The following is a 15074-nucleotide window of genomic DNA, read 5'->3' on the forward strand; positions in this document are numbered from 1 at the left end:
ATTTTCTGGCGACAGAAATTCCGTGTGCAATGGGTGAGTGAGGGTGATCGCAACACTAGGTTCTTCCATCGGTCGACGATTATTCGGCGGCAGCGGAGCTTGATTCATTCTTTGCGAGATGGGACTGGCCATCGGGTAGAGGGCGAGCAGACGGTTCGGCAGACCCTCTTTGATTTTTCCGAGCCAGATGGACGGAGGATGATGAGGCCAGTGACGGTGACCGCCCCCTGAGAGTGGACATGGGTGTTGGTGATGTTGAGAGGGCATCCTTGATTCGACCGGTGTTAGCACAGGAGGTACAGGAGGCAGTTTGGGCGCTGGCTGCCGACAAGGCCCCAGGGCCCGACGGTTTTCCTCGCTTCTTCTTTCGGCAGTACTGGGGCATTATCCATCGAGGTGTGGTGGAGGCTATCCAGTGTTTTTTTGCCCAGGCTGCTATGCCTGAGGACTGGAAGGCCACATTCATCACGCTTATACCAAAGCGTCAGGATACGGTTGAGCCCAGTCACTTCAGGCCCATTAGCTTGTGCACAACCTTGTATAAGGTTGTGGCAAAAATTATGGTGGGCAGAATGAAGCCCCTTTTGCCTGGTATAATCAGCCATGAGCAGGGGGCATTTGTAGCTGGTAGAAACATCTCACACAATATTTTGTTGGCTCAGGAAATGATGTGGGATCTTCAAAGAGCATCGAAGAGGCGCAGCTTGATGGCCATCAAGCTGGATATGGAGAGGGCTTACGACAGGATCAGGTGGAGCTTTCTCGGGCGAGCACTGGAGGCGTACGGTTTCCACAGGCAATGGATTGGATGGGTCATGGGGTGCATCCGGAGACCAAAGTTTTCTATCTTGGTCAATGGCACACCCACACTATTCTTCGAGTCTACTTTGGGATTGCGGCAGGGATGTCCTTTATCCCCATACCTGTTTATTATTTGTGCTGATATCTTATCACGAACTCTACAGAGAGTTTGCGCCGACCGGGAGCTGGAGGCGTACAGTCCAGCACCGGGGGCTCGACCTCTCTCACATTTATTTTTCGCTGATGATTGCCTTCTTCTGACCAGGGCACGAGTGACGGAGGCACGGGTTCTTCGCAGGGTGGTGACGGATTACTGCATGGCGTCTGGCCAGAGAGTGAATTTTCTGAAGTCAGCTATCACTTTCAGTCCCAGCACGGATATTAGAGTCCGACAGGAGATCCGGGGGATACTGCAGATACCAGAACAAGAGGGGACGCTGACCTACCTGGGAGTTCCCATCAGTGGCCGGCGGCCACGAGTAGCAGAGTGCTCGAGCCTGGTACAGCGGGTCCAGAGCAGGCTTGAGGGATGGAAAGCGTCTTCCCTATCCATGATGGGGAGATTGACTTTGATTAGATCAGTATTGGGTTCCATACCATTGTACCTCATGGCTAACACTGTGATGCCAAAGACGACTCTGTTGAGGATCGAGCGTCTTCTTCGGAGCTTCTTGTGGGGATCACACGGTGGGGGCCATGGCGTGCATTTGGTGGCTTGGGAGCAGGTTTGCCGTCCTACTAGTGAGGGTGGCCTGGGGGTGCAGTCCTTGATGGGGAGGCGTGAGGCTCTCATCGCTCGGCATGCGGTTCGGTTTCTGCTTGAGCCACACAGCCTTTGGAGTCAGGTGATGGCAGCCAGATATGGCCGTGGGGGCCTAGAGGGAGCATGGCGGGGTCGCCGAGCCTCTTTCATGTGGCGCGAGATTGGGAGGTATCTGCTGACTGCATCAGCGAACACCAGATGGCTGATAGGTGATGGCAGGAGCATTGATGTGACCAGTGAGCCGTGGGTGGACACCCTCCCATTGAGGAGTTGGCCGACCATGGTTAGCGTAGAGGCAGCAGAGGGACTACGGGTTTGCGACCTTTTGGCAGCAGGTGGAGCAGAGTGGGATGATGCTAGACTTCGACAGCTATTTGGGGTACATCTAGCAGCGAGGATCCGGTCCATCCCGTTACCAGGATGTGCAGGATCGGATGTTAGGGTATGGGGTACTTCGAGCCGGGCCAGGGTCAGGCTGGGAGACCTCACCCGTGTCATCCAGCCAGAGCAGGAGAGGGGGCCGGATTGTGCTTGGATCTGGAGGTACGGTCTCCACCCGCGGGCAGCCCTCTTCTTATGGAAGGTATTCTGGGACCGCCTTCCGACGAGAGCAGCACTGAGCAGGCGTGGATGGGGGATCCCCGCAGAGTGTGGGACATGCGGAGCCGCGGAGTCAGTGGACCATGTGCTCTTCCAGTGTATATGGGCGAGGCTGACATGGCAGTGGGCCGGGGTCCCGCAGGAGGCCCGGAGTGAGAGGCTACAGTTTCTTCACACGATACGGCAGTGGCTAGCCAGCACGAGGACGAGTCAGGAGGCCATTAGAGCGACTTGCACAGCGCATCAGATTTGGCTGGCAAGGAACGCTCGTACTCTCGGTGACCGCAGGGTGTCACCACGATTTGCTGCGGAGCGTGCTCGTGTACAGGCTTCAGAGATCATGCCCACCCACTCTTCAGATAGGCCTTTGATAGCTCAGAACACCTGGGGCCCCCCTTCTGTTTCGGCAGCTCACCAGATGGTGTTTTTCACCTGGGAGCCCCCACCCCCAAGCTTCCTCAAGGTTAATTTTGATGGGTCGGTGCTGGATGGTGGCACGCGGGGCGGTGCAGGCTTTATCATACGAGACCCGCATTCTAGGGTAGTGGCAGCAGGCGGCTGCCAACTGTTTGACATATCAGTTCCGGAGGCAGAGCTCCGAGCTGCCTGGGCGGGCGTGCGCCATGCGAGGATGGTCCTGCAGGCTAGTTCGATCATCTTGGAGGGCGACTCGGCCACGGTCATCGGGTGGATCCAGAGGGGGGTGACGGCTGATGGTACAGACCATCCCTTGATCCGTGATATAGGGATGATGATGGGAGATGGGAGGGCCTTTCTGGCTAAGCATGTATTTAGGAAAGCTAATGGGGCGGCCGACTGGGTGGCGGCCCATGCGGCCCACCACTCAGGGTACACTCTTTGGGTAGGGGAGGGGGAGCTTCCACAGGCTCTCCGTGAGTTGTTGTATTTTGACTTTCTTGGATGTATTCGTACACGTATTGTATGAAATATCCGTTTTCAGGAGAAAAAAAAAAAAATATAGGCATCCCTCGAAAAGAATCCTATATAGGATTATGCTGGATGACAAAGTAAACTCGTTGCTGCTATTCCTGGGTGACCTACTGAATGGACATTGGTCAGGACTGATGTGTAGCTGATACACCTGGAAAACATGGTATAACTTGGAGGCAGAATTATCTTCAGGGTTTATATCCCAATTATTTTTAGTTAAACACAAATTCCCCTCACAAAGTTCTAATATTTCTATTAATATACAATATTAATAATTGAATTTTTTATAATATTATAATATCATAATATTTTCATAACATTATGCTATAATATTATGTACAGGAGCATAGTCCAATACTTGACAATATATATATATTTTATCTATAATAGTAATATAATATATCATGTTATATATGTATGAGTTTAATAGAATACTTCAAATATATAATCAATATACTGTTCTAGTATAATAATATAATAAGTAAATGACCATTTATTACCAAATGGCTTAAGAGCAAATGTATTTGCAAGGGCAAATTTGTTGATTCCAGTGAAAAGGAAGGAAATTGTTTACTTCTTTTATCCACAGACAAATCCACATGATTTCTATTCAAGCATATTATCTGCTAGAGTGGTTTCAACTACCAAATAAATCTTTGTAGTAATTTACCTGGTGTCATTAAATGATGGGGAAAAATACATTCCCTTTACAAACTAGGCCTCGGAATTTAATACGAACATTGCAAAGGGAAGAAGGTCCAAACTTCTTTTTGCCGGCTCAACACCTATGTAGAACGGGTACCTTCTGCAGAATCTCTGATGGTGAAAGGGCAAGGGGGATTTTGGTTGCTGGTTACCGGAAATGGTGTCAGGACAGAATATCAACCTATGTAATCAGTTACCAGTTCTCTGAATTTGTCGTCAGCTTGCGGACAGCAGCATGTAAATTGCACTGCACTTCAGTCCTTGCTACGCATCCATCTGTAACAAATGCACGAGAAGCATCCCATTGATCAATTTAGGAACCCAGAATTACCAATCCAGTCAGCAATCCAGTCCATGTTCACTCCGATCATCTTTGGCTTGCGGCTCTGCTCAGCAATCTACAAACAGAGCCTCAGGATTGAGGCATTCTGTAAAATGGACGTCCACCACCGACCAGCTAAAGAACAGGTTACACATGCCTGCTAGTCTAACAAGATGAATCAATCAGGAAAAACCATTTGGGCCTGCAATAATTTATGCATAAATTCTCGATAAAGATCAGCAATAAGCAAATTGCTTCAGTTTTCTTATTCCCCTTGGTGTAAAAGTGCAGAATGCTTCAAGCTACTTTTCGTGAGTTATAGGTATTGCAGCAAACCTATGGAACAAAGAAAGAAAAGGTATGTTGTTACAAAAAAACAATCCAAACATCAGAGTTGTGATCAGGGGTTAAATCACTTAAATGGAAAGTGAAAACAATGCTACAAGGATGAAGCCAGCATGAACTCCAAAGAAATCCTCTACCGCCATACACCAGAACAAGAGCATCATTGAAGTGCGTGAACATCACGATACAACACTGTACCTTACTGATTTAGTTAGTGAAACACTGCTCCGCTCCTCTGCTTCCTTAAATATACTTTTTCCAATGAGCCACAGTCAAAGCATCTCTCAGAACCTACTCGTCAATAAGTCTGGGTTTTCAGTCCTGATGGTTCGCATGATCTGATGGAAATTCAGAGTTTTTAGCTCGGTGACGCCGATGAACTCTCTTGAGGGAACGCAACCGTCTTCTAGGATGTGTTCCCATCTCATCAGAATGAGTGATCTCCACGTTACTCTCTGGATAACCAAAGATGCAGTCCAACGGATCTGCAAGCATATCTCCACCTAGGCTCCTCTGTAAAAAGAGGAATGATAAGTACTATACAAACCAGAGAATCATTCTTCTAGATTTCCATAGCTAATAACAATATTCATGTCAAGTAGTGAGTGTACAGTTAGGTAAAGTAGTTATTTAAAAGTTCTATGATCAGGTCAAGCTTCATGTTAATATACTTACAGTGGAGTATCTCGGCTGTATGTCAGGTTTATCATGATAGCTGCTATCTTCAGGACCTTCTATCTTTTGAACAGCAGTGTTGTCCATGTAGAGATTCCGTGATCGCCACCTGAGAAAAGGTTTATCTGGATTTAAGTCATTAAATACTTGCTCTGGGTAGAAATGTTTGCCTACAAGCTGCACCCTTGATACGTTGTCCCTGTGTTTTGTCAATATTCTGCCATCAAAGAGCAAACCCAGATCATAAATTGGATGGATAAATGAAAGTTCAGTTATGTCATGAGACAGCAAGTAGAAACCATTAGAATGACAATTTTATATAAATGATGGGGTGAGACTGAGAATTTACATATTTGTCAACTCCCTCTGCATGCGACTTCCTTCAAGCCCTAGAATTTGATCAAGGCATGAGTTTAATGACCTGTCAAATCTCCACATCCCCGTGAGCATAGCAGAGCCTACAATACAGCCAATCAATAGTTCAAATTGCACATCTAAAAATTACTAAGGCAAAAAAACTCAACATGCAGGTACAGGGGGCTATTGTTACTTTTGAGACAGAATAAAATGTAGAGACTAGTAACTCCATGGTTAATAAAGTCTTGATGAATCGCATTCCCACAGCATAGAAATTTTTTTCCACATGAAGGTTTGAGACAATGGCTGACACCAATACGAAATGATTTTTAAATTTTTAAAAACATTGAATTATGCTGAACAAGATACCCATCATATCAACATGATGTGGAAAACAGAAAAGAAAAGGTAGTAACTAAACTTAACCATGGAATCAGGTTACTTCGGTAAGTCCAACTTTTCCTACTTATAAAATAGGCAATAATTTGAACAAAGCATATTCCTATCTAAGCACAAAAACTTGTTTTTCCACCCTGCTAAGACTGACAGCAATAAATATGCTTGCATTTGACTTTGATCAACTGTTTGCAGCAGAAAATGTGTCTGCAACTTACCAACTGAAATATTGAACCTCTGTCCATGTGTTAGTCTCCTGGTTGCTGCGTTGTAGTAAAGTATTGCATGATTAGCAAAAAATTGAGGTTAGAGAAAGAATATATATATATATATATATAAAGGTTCATATAACTGACAATAAAATAATTATATATGTAAACAAACATATGTACTTATTTTAACTTTAATCTATAATAATTATTACGTATGCATGCATGCATACATATAAGCAGCACCACATTTTTTATTAAAAAAACTAACAACAAAGATCAAATCCAACTTTACTAAAATATGATCATTACAAGCTAAGCATTGTATACAGACAGGGACTTAACCACACCTTCCAGAAAACCCAAAAAGTGGGACCCTGCATCAAGCTGTAGACATAATAATAGCACCAAGCATGGGCAGGAAGCAAAAGACAACATAAGTCAGAAGAGGCTCAGCAATACCATTATCATGATGAGTATCTAGAAGCTCAACTGGATAATCAGATTAGTATACACTTAACTACACAGTTCATATATTGTAATACATATGCATACCTACTTTCACAAGTTTGCTTATTTATATTAAATTGTTAAGCCAGGTGCCTCTAAAGAATTATACACAAGGACAAGAGAAAGGAAAAAAACCTCCCTGCTATTAGCCATTTGCATACCAGCATCACTCCATGTTTTGAAGAAGTTTTTTCACATCACTGCATTCATCATCTACTCCTTTGCTTCTACCTTCATTTCCCTTCACATTTCTTCCTCCATCTTTCTTTTCTCTCTATTTCTCTAGTAAAACCTAATTTAGTTGAACTTCTTTCTTCCCTTTTTGTCTGTTTCCTTTTATACTCTTCTCATGCTCTTTTGTCTCATATTTTTTGCTATATTGTCTCTTTTCTTTTTCCCCATTTATTTCCTTTCTCTTCTTTTCTCCTTTTTCCTTTTCTCCACTGCTGCTTCCCATTTCCTTCATCTGCCATTTTTTCTCTTTTATTCATCATTCTTTTTCTTTTTTCCTTTCCTTTGCCTAAGACCCTGGATGGAGGCCTAGTTCAAAAGGTCCGCTAGCCAACATCTACAATTGATCAATGATCTCGACAGTCTAGCTAGTTCAGCAATTTAATGCCTTGCAGAACAGAAGACCTCCCAATTTCTGCCCTTCATTGCCCACTTGGCTAGAGTTGGCTCTTAACCTTTTGAATTTCTGTCATTGAGTTCAAGACATGATTCAATCATAGCATGCCAAAGAACACTATATAATCAGTATCCTAACTGGTTACCTTATTTTCATGATTGAGCACCAAAACAATGGGTAAGTTAATGGGAAGAATGGGAATGAACTCCTAAAATAATCCGATTAGAAGGGGGAAAAACAAGATTATCAATTGTCTCTTCCTCTGTTTAGCATATAGAGCATGCGTTATTAATTATCTTCAACCATGAATTTCTGAACGACAAAGATGGATAATGAAGCATGTAACACTAAAAGAACAAGAGACAAACTACAAGAAAATCTTTGATAGGGAGAAAAAAGATTCTCTCATTCAATAGAACAAAATTTTCACAGAAATAGTTACCCTTCTAGAGTAGATTAGAAACGCTGCTGGCAACATGCAGAAAATCCAGGCCTTCTGAAAGCCTACTGCAGATGTTGACTCAAACTATCTCAAAGCTCCAAACTGATGTCTGCCTAAATTTATTTTCTTAAACAAACTCCAACGATTAAATTATTCTAGCCTGTCCAAGCACTTTATCATCTAATATGTACCTATATGTGAAACTTTAATTACATGAAGCAGGAGAGGGGTCACAAGTTGATTTGTACACATACCACACAGCATATTGTTATGCTTAGTAAACAAGCATAAAGAATAACTTTTAGAAGTAACATTAGACAATGATATCACTTTATATAATTCATAAATGGCGAGCTTACAAAAGGATCACAGAACTATATGACAAGAAATGATATAGAGAGGATGAAGGAAGCAATAGATAATTCTAATAATAATTATTAAACTCATAACCCCTTAGCATACGAGAGTGGGAGTAAATTGAATTCCTGGAGCAGCATGTAACCAAGATAAAAGCCTTCCACAACTAGGTTACAAGTTCCCCTGTCTTCCAATTAGTAGCTCCATGTTATGTATTTAAGGACTCTGGTTTTGGGCTCTAACTTCAAATTTTTATCTACAGAGATTTAAGCATTATCCTCTTTTATATTGTGCAACGGGCATGTCACCTTTCTCACAGAGGTAATGGAACATTACAACATATTTTTGCCCAATACTCTGATAATATTACATGTCATTTCAACAATAGGCACACTCCCAGTCAATTATCAAACAAGACATTGATAATTGACACTAATCTCTAATGCTTATTGAGTCACACTACATGTTCACTTTACTTACTTTTTCTTTCTTTAGATTTTATATTCAAAGGCATAAGATGGAAAATGAAATACAGGAAAAATGAGACAATGCCCTTCTTCTTCAAGATCATACAACGTGACAAGGATCCTGATTGAAATCACAAAATGGAAATGGAAAAAATATAAAGTAAACAAAGGTCTGATACAGAAAAATGGCATAACGTGCACAGCATTATGGACTCAACCTAAACTTTGGAAATCATATAGACTACTGGTGCAAAAAAAAAAAAAAAGAAGAAAAACATTCTGTGTGGACATTGTATGGTTTTGACAAGAAATGATGAATTAGGGATAATGTCCACAACATGAACACTAGGGTAAATAACCATTGTGTGCATGTGAGGGGTGAAGGAATATGAAGCTCTGTTATTTTTCAGATCTTGAATGAGGCAAAATGTGATAAGTGCTCATTTTTTAGCTGCATGTATCAAGGTGCATAATGAAGTTCACAAGAGGCAAGCAAGTTTCTATTTTGTTCTTGCTCAGTGTTGGATGGTTATACACATTATTATCTCAGTAGCATATGGAATCATTTGATACCATGTAAAAGTGAAATTTTATGGATCACCATTTAAAAAGGAGGTAAAGACATCCATTTTGAATCCACTAATTTCCTATAAGAGTAATGTTTAGATTTGCTAAAAAAGAGAAGTTCTGCAAAATAATATTGACTAAGGAATAAATAATGAATTGAAGAGAACAGTGATGACATGGTTCCATTTATCCATGATATTGCTATTAAAAATTTAGATGCATTCTCTCTTTATTGAGATATTGAATGTTATGACTTACGAGTAATACATGGTAGGCTATTGCATTGAAAATGAGAAATTACCATAGTCAGGACCAGCTCAAGTTACTCATTTCAGCATGTGTCTCACATAGTTTTAGTTGTCAACTATTTGTCAATCAAAACAACACATAGCGTCCTCATTCCTTTTTGAATCTTTCAAGGATCAGTTATGTAAGTCCAGTATTCTATTGGTCAAAATTGTTCGAGATCAAGATAGGACTACATCCATGATGACCACACAAACGCAATTCCTAAATGTCACAGAACACTTTAATCTTAAAGTGAATCAAATGAGAATCATCAAGCCTTCGACATAAATAACTATGCACCACAAAACCAGGTCATTTCAACATTTCATTGAAGAGTTTATTCTAGAGTAGAAAGCTATACTATTTGCAATAAATCCTTATGACGAGACTGATGCTGCTTTTGATTTTTCCAAGAGCCCTTCAAGAAGCTATTCCATGAAATTGCTTTGAAGAGAACTGCTTCACCTGCTTGCTTTTGGGTGAACAGATAATGCAAAAGCAGTTTTAGGTACAATTGGTTTCATTAGGTGTTTTAGGTGTAATTGCTTTCACTAGGTTAGTATACAATTCTGCTAGACTTGAATTCATCTCATTTAAGATTTTGGCAAATATTAAGAACTTGGAATTGATCCACAGGATTACATGTTTGGGTTAGGGTAGGCTCGATGATAGGTTGGATGAGAACATCAATCCATCAATCCATTAGCAAGAGGAATTCACTTTTTTTCAAGTAACAATGCAGGTGCAGCTTCTCTTAATTTAGCAGCCTTTTGACTTCTACTCATCTGAAAAAGCACTTTCCAGTGAGCATTACTGAAGATTTTATAAAGTTTTAATTTTGCTTTTTTCCTTTTAAATTCAGAACTGTAAATGGACATTTTAAGAAATGTTTCAAGCACCCTCAGCCTCAAGTACTAGGAACTTACCAACAACCCATGCTAAACTCTTAAAAAGGTCCCCCAAAATCTGGTCCTCCACCACCTTTCTGATGTTGTATCCTAATTTTACCCTTTTTTCAATCTTTTGATTGTTCACAAGTATGTTTTCCTTTCTCCTCAAGGGTACTTATCAAATTTTTTTACCACCAACTCTTCAGTCAACAATAAGGAAATAAACATATGTGATGCATATAAAATATGCATCAGATCCTATTACCTTCCAGCTCATATTCCCTACTAGCCAACTTACCAACATAACTCTCTCTCTAGGGGTGGCAACTGGTTAAGTCGGCTAAGTCACTGGCTGTTGGACATCAGTGACCTGGTTTTGATCTCACCCTTACTCTGATATCAGCAGGGCTCTCTCTCTCTCTCTCTCTCTCTCTCTCTCTCTCTCTCTCTCTCTCTCTTACTTACTCACTCACTCTTCACTCTACATAGAAAAAACTCAGATATATCATTATCGAATGCAGGCCCATCTTTTCTTCAACATAGAGACAGTCCTTTTACACATCATTGAGATGCTACTCCATAGTGAACCCTCAATCTCGAAGGTAACTTGAGATACTCCTTACCGAACAATTACTATCAAGCTAGTCTAGATCCCACAATTGAGAAACAGCAAATCCTGACAAGCTACGACAAAAAACCAAAGTCAAGACATAACACTTCAACAGCAGCGATATTAACCATAAAAAAAGTGCATCCTTTTAGCAATTCTTCAGGTACTGAATTTAGTTTCAATCCAAAGACCAGAACTTTGCACACTAACCACCAAAAGATAAGAAAAGAAGAAGCCAATACCACTAAATGTGCACAAGGGAGTAATTGGAAAGCATCCAGCAATGAGTAGAAAACACAAGCAATACCAGTCCACACCACGGCCGAAGAAAAGCCGGCCCCGAACGTGAAATCGCGAATTGCCCTCGACTTGCACGTCTGAAGAACCAGCTCCTCCCCCGCTGTTATCTTCTCCTGCAAGCAAGCACATTCTAGCATTCAATCGCTCATTCTTCATCCAGACATGCATCCACCATTTGTAACTCGCTTCACAGTTCAAACACCCCAATAAAAAAAAATAAAAATCCTTCATGAAAGAAGGGATTTTCTTTTTTTATTTCATGAAAGGCGAAGATTGAAACCCTGATCCGAGTTCAAGATGGAGAAATTGAGAAGGGAGTGGGCGTTTTACAGAAACCCTAGAAATTGGGGAGACGAAAGGGGTGGGGATTTCACCTCGGTGGGTTTGGAACGGAGCACGTCCTCCAACTCGGCCAGAACATCTCCCATTCTTTTCACCGAGAGAGAGGCGGGCGGAGGGAGGCGGAAATGATCCGGCGGATCGTTTATCGCGAAAAAAAAAAAAGAAAGAAAAATGATCAGGTTGATCCGTGACCTAACCCGACCCATGTCCAAGACCCATGGATCGGATTAGATTAAAAATTGAACCTGATTTTGGTAATAGGTCAGTTTTGGATTCTATGTTTTCCGACACAATCAGACCCATCCTGTATAGTATCCCAACCTAGTTTGAGTCAAGAAAAATTAAACCCGGCTCAATCTGGACCTGATCTAGCTCGACTCCAGAATTATTTATAGAACCCTTTTCTCTTTCATCGCATGCGTATTTTAGCTCATTGCAATAATTTTTATTTAAATTAATTCATTTTTGCTCATCCCAGCAATCTCATCTCCATTCACCTACTTTCATGTATTTATATTTAAACAACTTTTTTTTATTTTTATAGATTCTAATTTATAACTTTCTCAAATATATAATATTTATTTAAAAAATTATAGTTTGTAAATTTGTACCATTCACTTTCTTAGATTAAATTATAGTTTGTAAACTTAAATCTTTATCGCCACCTCCGCTATATTGCTAGTGCCTCCACTACCACTACCATCACCATTACTATTACTACCATCACCACGTCAACTACACTACTACTACTGTCATTACCACCATCTTCGTAGTATCACTATAATACTTGCTAACAACATCATTACTGTTTCCACCAGCTACCCTAAAACTACCATCATGTCCATCATCATTGATATGCTTATTCTTAAAAAATATTGGAGTATGCTAAATATACATATATTTTATAAATTAGAAAAAAATATAAACAAAATTTCTATATTTTATTTTCATAAATAGAAAAAATAAAAGCGATGACAAATGACTCCTTAGTTATCCATTATAATTTTCTTAGCTATAAAATAATAATTAAATGTTTGTCCGGAATTGTGGACCAACACGATCTAGTCCAAACTTGAACTCGAACGGTTCAATCGTTAATTACCCATTTGAATGTAGAATAGCTCTGTAAATGATCAAGTTAACCCCTGACCTAACTTGGTCCTAACCAAATATCTTTTTGAAGACTCATGGATTGGGTCAAGGTCAAAAATTGAACCTAATTTTAACGGTATTTTATTTTTGGATCCTATATTGTTTGATGTAATCCACCTAGATCCATATAATATTCGGGTCTGATTTAGATCAACAAAAATTAAATTCTTCCCAATTCAGGCTTGATCTAGCTTGACTAAAAAACTTGTATCATATAAAACCCCTTCTATTTCACTGTAGATGTGTTTTTAATTCATTGAATACATGTTATTAAATTAATTCCTCTTTGTTCATCCCACCAATCCCATATCCTTCTACCAACTTTCATGTAATTATATTTAAACAATTATTCTTGTTTTGTTAGATTCTTTTTTGTAATATTTCCAAGTATATCATATTTATTTAGAAAACTATAGTTTGTAAACATGTACCGAAAGAGTCACTTTATTGGGTTATATTAAAAAGTATATAAAAATGCATGTTTAAGTTGGACTTTTGTTTTACTTAAAATTTTCTAAATGTTATACTTAGTTTTCCATTATTTTATTTTTAACCATAAAATAATATCTAAATATTTAATTGGAATTGTAGAACCAACGCATCCTGAGTCCTAACTTGAACTCGAACATTTGGAGCTGAGTCAAGGACTTATTTGACCTTGACCTAATTAACTAGTTGACCGCATCAAGGTCCAAAATCATTACCTGAATATTCGAGACTGGTCAAGCATGCCCTGATTCGGTCCAACCCTTTTGCAGTCCTACAATGATTCAAGTTTGCCTGATTAAAGGGAAGATGAATATAAACTAGTTTTAAAGCGCAGCTAGCAAATAAGTGATTTTGGATCTATTTGCTTAGATGGTTTATAATCACTATTTTAAACATCTTGACCCTAGCCAACCTATTTTGGCGGCCCGGTCACGCGTTAGTGGTTCAACCATAGGTTGATTGATTGACTCATGATATTATTAATAAAAAATATATAAATATCCAAAAAATATAAAAACAAAAGTAATAAAATAAAATGGATCATAGAATTAATTTTAATATGAATATATAATAAAATATAAAGCTTACTTCATATTTTAGTCTTTTATTTGACATGGTTATTTTATAAAAGCTTGCACAAAAAATTATACGATATAATGGTTTGTTTGATATATCCAATTTATTTCCATTACTTATATAATCTTAATCAATAATTATTCAATAAACTTGTATAATGCAAATGTGCAGCATGAATATGGTCGAAACATTTGATTATAAATTCAAAGTTTTAAAAGAATTTAACAGAATTGATGCCTAATTTATTTGTTATATGAAAAACAAATTAAATTTTATTTAGTAAAATATTAATTTGTTGTACATCTGTATAAATAGGATTTAAGATTTTTTTAATGCTTAAATAATAATTGATTTAAAAACAAGTTTATATAAATAAATTATTAATTTTGATAAAAAAATATTTATCTGGGTGGTTGGATGGTGGTGTGGTTATTTTTCATGACAAGGGCTTGAGTCTTGCTTATTATTTATATTCAAATTATTTTTAGCACAAAAAACTTGACCTGATCCTGCTTGGCCAACAACCCATCCCTTCAGCTCGCTTGGGAGACTCTACTGGATAATTTTCGTAAGTTAATTCTTCTCTAAACTACAAAGGTTTGTACTCTGCAATGTGCAGCTAGGATCTGCTACATACTTCCTCACTAATGATACATAGAAGAAATTACAAATATTAGCAAGGGCAGGTGGTAGAGGAACTCAAAAAGACTTATGCGAGCATGTGTTTGATCTCACATCAGCTATATACTAGGTAGATTTTGGGTACTTATGCATAACCAATAAACTCAAATAATACCTTCCAGCTAGTCTTTTTGAATTAGATTATGGATTTTTTATAAATGATATCACAATGGACCAGCTCATGATCCATGTGGACTAGAGGACATTGCAAAGCAAGCCTATTTAGGTTGATCATAGGCTAATCATGGTATTTATGATTGAATTTGTTGTATTGGTAACTAGATTTAAATGAATTTGGATTTTTAGCCTGGTTACATGATTTTGAATCAAGATGAGTATGTGAGGATCCGTAAGAATGTGTATTTAGTCCCACATCAGCTATATACTGGATATATCTTGAATACTTATATAAAGCTTAGAAACTTAAATAATAACTTTTAAGCTAGTTTTTTCAGGAGGGGTAACTAGTTACACCTCTTCTTTCCTATTGAGGCAAGTGCACTGTCTACAACCTACTTCTCAGTTATGATTGCATGTGTCTAAAAATCTTCTCATCAAAGCTAGCAAGGATTAGAGATCTACTACCAATGATGGAAAAATCTAAAGCAGTTTTGATCTGTTTCATTGCTTATTATATTTAGTTACCAGGAA

General features: G+C 39.1%; 1 protein-coding gene across 4 annotated transcripts; it reads right to left on the bottom strand.

Moving 5' to 3' along the window:
- Nucleotides 1-3638: 3638 nt before the first annotated feature.
- LOC103718080 (uncharacterized) lies at nt 3639-11705 on the bottom strand. Of its 4 annotated transcripts, none has more exons than XR_015986955.1 (7): nt 11558-11626; nt 11191-11296; nt 6134-6178; nt 5512-5620; nt 5163-5379; nt 4686-5000; nt 3639-4299 (listed from the first exon to the last, which is right to left on the bottom strand). XR_015986955.1 is itself a non-coding variant. In XM_008806727.4 (6 exons), exons 1-6 carry the CDS (start codon nt 11609-11611, stop codon nt 4803-4805), a joined length of 729 nt encoding a protein of 242 aa, XP_008804949.3. In that variant the 5' UTR covers nt 11612-11705; the 3' UTR covers nt 4386-4802. The 4 variants fall into 4 exon arrangements, 1 of the variants encoding a protein (XP_008804949.3); XR_015986954.1 differs by having other exon boundaries at nt 3639-4307; XR_015986953.1 differs by lacking the exon at nt 3639-4299 and adding an exon at nt 4386-4478 and having other exon boundaries at nt 11558-11631.
- Between the last annotated feature and the right edge of the window lie 3369 nt (nt 11706-15074).

This window comes from Phoenix dactylifera, chromosome 5, assembly GCF_051530095.1.
Source record: "Phoenix dactylifera cultivar Ajwa chromosome 5, Ajwa_hap1_PhDact_Kaust_v1.1, whole genome shotgun sequence".
Classification (NCBI taxonomy): Eukaryota; Viridiplantae; Streptophyta; class Magnoliopsida; order Arecales; family Arecaceae; genus Phoenix; species Phoenix dactylifera.